This window comes from Aspergillus alliaceus (assembly GCF_009176365.1).
Source record: "Aspergillus alliaceus strain CBS 536.65 unplaced genomic scaffold BDW43scaffold_33, whole genome shotgun sequence".
Classification (NCBI taxonomy): Eukaryota; Fungi; Ascomycota; class Eurotiomycetes; order Eurotiales; family Aspergillaceae; genus Aspergillus; species Aspergillus alliaceus.
In genome coordinates, this window is record NW_022474716.1 from 215,009 (window position 1) to 220,569 (window position 5,561).

Genomic DNA, 5,561 nt, shown 5'->3' on the forward strand with positions numbered 1-5,561 from the left:
GCAGCAATACCAACCTATCTGAGTCAGATAGGGGTCCGAGACTTATCTAGATGCCAAAGCTGCCAGTCTCCACAGGGAACAACAGCCTATCTATTAGTGGAATGCAGACAGTGGTGCCACCAGAGACAGGCTCTGTACAGGGCCCTAGTCAAGGCAGGGGTAACACCACCTGGATGGGGAGAAATAGTCCCAGAATGCTGCCTCTTTAAGAACCAGAGAGCTACCAAGGCCCTCACGGCCTTTTTTACAATAACAAATATCGGCTGCTTCCCAGGGGAGGTAGCTAGAGAGATAGATAGAGCCTCTAGGGATACTCTTTGAGGTCTAGAGCCAGTGTAAAAAGCAGAAAGTAGAAGAAAAGGATAGCAGAAGGGGACATCTAGGCACGCCTAGATGACGCCCAGCAGGTAATGAACACTAAGGAGGGCATAGCCCAAAGGCTCTGGCGCAGATAGGCGGCTCGGGCGAGTAAAGGATTAGAATGAACACACAAACAATAGAGGGGGCTGATAGAGCCCCTAGGGACCATTTAGAGGCAGTGGCTTAGCCCAATGCCTAGACACATGTGTCTGTCATAGCCAACGGCTCGATACGGACGTTAAACTTGATTAATAATAATAATATGCAAGCTGGGAAACAGGTTACAGGTCAGTTGGCACTGTTCTACAGTATTCCACACAAAGCAGGCTGACTACGACAAACACTAACCCCAAGAAGGAAATGTTATAAACAGCATATCAGAGCAGCGCGTGGAGAGCGTGGAGAGAAAGCTTGGCAGGATTTTGGTGCGAGTTTTGCCTAGTGCACGCTCTCAAAGAGATGGGATTTCTTGGCAAGCCCCGCGGACAATGGTAAACCCTTCCTCTCCCTTCGGTTGTTTCAGGGCAGTTGCATATTATATACTTGTAACATACTGCCTCCCGTGTATGAGGCCTGTACAACCCTCCTATGAAGGATCCACTGGAAGTACCTGTAGATCTGGCCGAGAATGCCAACAATCAATCAATCGTCTTGGGTCTACCATATGGCCTTTCTTGTACCTAAGTCTGTTTCCTAGTTTGCTTATAGATTCGCGGAGTACATACTCATTTGGGTTCATTTACCAAAAAGTCTCCTAATGAAAGGGGCAAGGAATGAACTTCGACTGCTCCAACGCTCGCCATGATGCCTGGAAGGGAAGTGGCCATTCAGAAATCTCCTGCATCTCATAGGAGTATCCTATAGTCGGCTGTAACTGGTCAACAAAGGTCCCGTACCCCTGTCGTTCAGCCGCGATAGCACATCTAAATGCGGGGTACCAATTTTGGAAAGAAAAAGGACAATAGCACCCTCCCATCTCCGGTTGAAGAGTACCGGCCAAACCCACCCTCAGCAAGCTCCTAAAAGACAATTCTAGAAGGAACTTCCACTATCTCTAACGGTAAACCCAAAAGAGAGTCGCACGATGCCATTTTTTCTCTCCAAGGCTAAAGTTTGGAAGAAACTACGACTCGAGAAGAAACCACAGCCTGAAAAAGACAATTCCTTGAAAGAAGAGGGTACAAATCCGTCGAACAGCCTGGTATCTAAGCAAGAGGAGCGCCTTGAACCTACCCCTCGACCCAACGATTTTTGGGTTAGAGCCGAGCAAACGTTGAGACAGAATAGTGAGCTAGACAAGATTTTGACAGCCTCGGTTAAAATACTAGAATCCCACTACAGTTTAAAACTTCTACCAGGAGATACGAGGCACCACAAACGACTATGCGATTTCCTTGAGGCGAAAGCAATTCAAATAGAGGAGAAAAAGTGGGTGATTCACATAGGTAATCGTAGCATGACTGTTCGGGACCAACTCACCAAGGTATTCAAAAATATCCTGGCCATCAAAGATATTGTCAATACTGCTGCAAGCGCGAGCCCACTAGCTTTGCTCGCCTGTGCTAGCATTACGGCTTGTTTCGTGGTAAGCCCTAATCTAGTGTCCTCGCTTATACTCTCGATTGTTAAGATTCTAATTTGAATTAGATGGTCGTCCAAGCGGTAGAGCAGCATGCCGTTCTCCTACAAGGCTTAGAATTGATCTCTGGGTTGATACCTCGACTCCACGTGATGGAAGACCTTTATTTGCATTCTCAGACAAAACAGGCCATTGATATAGTTGGGAAGTTTCAAGAAACTTTGGTCTCCACCTACTCTAAGATATTGGAGTTCCAGGCTCGAGCGCTCTGCCATGTACACAGACACCCAGTCTTCCAGCTGCTGGGAAACATCTTTAACCGGGATGGATGGGCCGACTTGCTGCAAGACATTGAGAGATTTGAAAAATCTATATATCGATTTACTTCCCTCATTGCAGATGCGGATTCAAGCCAGAGGCACGAGGAGGTTCTGAAGGGACATCAAGAGATTCTGAACACTTCACGCGAACGCGATATATGGACAACTACATCAGCTCGAGACGAGAGAATAAAAAGATTCTTCAAGCTACTCTACACTTGCCCATATAAGGATCGAAAAGAGAGGAATGGCAAACGTGTGCCCGGAACCTGTGAATGGTTCACAAATCATCCCATATTCCAGGCCTGGCAACAGAGTACAGGTAATTCCTCTGGTCTACTATGGGTGTCAGCCGATCCAGGTTGCGGCAAATCGGTCTTGACCAGATACCTAGTTGACGAACTTCTTCTCAACACTAATGAACGAACGGTCTGTTATTTCTTCTTTAAAGATGACTTTTCGGATCAGAGGAGTGCAACAAGCGCACTTTCAATTATACTACGTCAGCTTTTTACAGCACAGCCTCAGCTTTTGCAAGATGCAGTCCTAGATAAGCTGGATACTGACGGTGATGCGCTTGTCCAATCATTTTCTGAATTATGGAATATACTTATATCTGTTTCTGCCAATCCGAAGGCCGGAGAGATTATCTGTATTCTAGACGCATTAGATGAGTGTCAAGATGGTGACCGGAATCGATTTATCTGCGCAGTTAAGGACTTTTACTTGGGACCCTATAAAAGCAGTAAGCTAAAATTCTTGATGACAAGCAGACCATACGATCACATACGGCGTGGCTTTTGGGAGCTAGAGGCCAAACTACCTACCATCCATTTAAGTGGGGATGGCGAGGAAGAGGCCCAGCAGATATCTCGTGAAATAAACCTTGTTATCGAAAAGAGGATTAATGATATCTGCCGACAAAGATTATTGGAGAAAGATGAGCGGATTTTGCTTACAGAACAGCTGAATGCAGTTGGAAATCGAACATACCTATGGGTTAGCCTCACCTTGGACGTACTTGAGAATATCCAGGGTTTCACGAAAGGCAATATCCGTCGGGTAATTCAGGATCTACCCGCAACTGTTGACAGCGCCTATGAAAAAATCTTGGACCGGAGTTTGGATGCTGACAAAGCCAGAGTTCTTCTTCATATTATTACATCTGCAATGCGGCCTCTCTCCTTGGGAGAGCTATCTCTTGCCTTGGCAATCAGTGCAGGTCATCAAACTCTTATAGATATACACGATGAAGTGGAGCCAGAAGACCGCTTTAGGAAAACATTGAGGGATGTCTGTGGACTCTTTGTGGTTGTTATAGATAAGAAAGTTTATCTCCTTCATCAAACTGCGAAGGAATTCTTAGTCTATGGCAACAACTCCACTAGAAGTACAAACTTTCCTGAAGTTGCAAGATGGAAGAATTCACTACTGCCAGAGGAGTCCAATCGGATTCTTGCAGATATATGTACTTCATATTTAACTTCTGTTCGACATAGAATCCACCAGGAAAACTTTGAACAATATTCGTCATGTTACTGGAGTGCGCACTTCCGTCAAGCTTGTGTGCGAGATGGGGACCCGCTGATGATCCGCGCGCAGAAGATTTGCAACCCAAGCTCTGATGTATATCAAGTGTGGTCCGGAATCTATGAAAACAATGGACATGTTGTTCCCGAGGGTGCTACATCACTTTTGATAGCGTCAGCTTTGGGGCTCGCTGGTGTGGTAAACCTTCTTCTTGGAACAGGAGAGGTAGATGGCAACTCCAAGGATATCGTTGGCCAAACACCACTGGCTTGGGCGGCAGCGAATGGCCATGAGACTGTAGTGAAGCTTCTTCTTAAGACAGAAAAAGTGGATGTCGACTCCAAGGCTTCAGGTGGCCGGACACCGCTCTCTCAGGCGGCAGAGAAAGGCTATGAAGCTGTGGTGAAGCTTCTTCTTGGCACAGAAAAAGTGGATGTCAACTCCAAGGATATCGTTGGCCGAACACCACTTGCTCTGGCGGCAGCGAATGGCCATGAGACTGTAGTGAAACTTCTTCTTAAGACAGAAAAAGTGGATGTCGACTCCAAGACTTCAAATGGCTGGACACCACTCTCTTGGGCGGCACAGAATGGCTATGAAGCTGTGGTGAAGCTTCTTCTTGGCACAGAAAAGGTGGATATCGACGCAAGGGATATAGACGACCGGGCACCACTTTCTTGGGCGGCACAGAATGGCCATGAGGCAGTGGTGAAGCTTCTTCTAGACACAGAAAAAGTGGATATCGACTCTGAGGATTTCTGGGGCCAGACCCCACTCTCTTGGGCGGTACTGAATCGCCATAAGACAGTGGTGAAGCTCCTCCAGGAACGCCAATACCCGCCTTTACAATAATACATTCTCTAAATACAGCTAGTTTATGTCGGGTACATTGTTCATCAGCTCTTTATTCTCTTATAGTGTCAAGATACATTAAGCTTTATCTTATTCCTAATATATTTATTTAGGATCCTTTCTGGTTATTTACTTCTTTTAGTATAAGTGACCAGCTTGATCTCACTGGGGCCTGATTACTCAGGTAAATCCTTACTTCTATATTCACTTCACTTTTAGGCTCTTGATTTTCTTATCTGGACATAAGAATACTAGGATAGGATAAGTTTAATGATATTATTAAATTGGACACGCTAGAAAGGAAAAATACTAAAGTCAGTAATATAGAATATCTAAGCACGCTATAACTCACCAGAAAGCTTATAAGGATTTCTAAATCTATAGCGGGTACATATAGGAGGATAGCTTTAATTGACTTAACATGGAAAAAATGACTTTATAGTGAAAGGTTAGTAATTATTTCTATAATAAGAGAATAAGAGATTAAATAAAAGAAAAAGAAAATCTGAATACTAGGACTTGAAGCAACTCTCCAGTTAAAGAAATGCGGGTAATATCTATATAAAATAGATTATTTATAGAACCTGTGGAGGTAATTAAGATATATAGGGATTAGATTTTATTAAGGATCTCTTTATAGGTATTTCGTAAGCATAACTTAGAATAGGATTGCAGTATCAGTATTTATAGCTTATATTAGATCTCTACTAGAACAGCACTAAATTCTTCTTTAACTTTCTTTAGTTTATTCCTGTACAAGTTATCTTGTTATCTGATCTCTCTCCTGATTTTGGTAAGCTCTTTCACCAGTGTGATAGGGTCCAGATCCTTGCCCTCTGTGTTGCGTTCCGTTCGCTGTCGCTCCCGTTCCTTTCTGCCTACCTTGCTGTACCGCCCCTTTCACCGCTTTGTATGTAGAA

General features: G+C 44.4%; 1 protein-coding gene across 1 annotated transcript; it reads left to right on the forward strand.

Annotated features, from left to right (window-relative positions):
- Window positions 1–1,361: 1,361 nt before the first annotated feature.
- BDW43DRAFT_320666 (uncharacterized protein) lies at window positions 1,362–4,641 on the forward strand (the record flags this gene model as incomplete). Its single annotated transcript, XM_032049128.1, has 4 exons — window positions 1,362–1,615; window positions 1,652–1,945; window positions 2,008–4,422; window positions 4,480–4,641. Exons 1-4 carry the CDS (start codon window positions 1,445–1,447, stop codon window positions 4,639–4,641), a joined length of 3,042 nt encoding a protein of 1,013 aa, XP_031898477.1. The 5' UTR covers window positions 1,362–1,444.
- Between the last annotated feature and the right edge of the window lie 920 nt (window positions 4,642–5,561).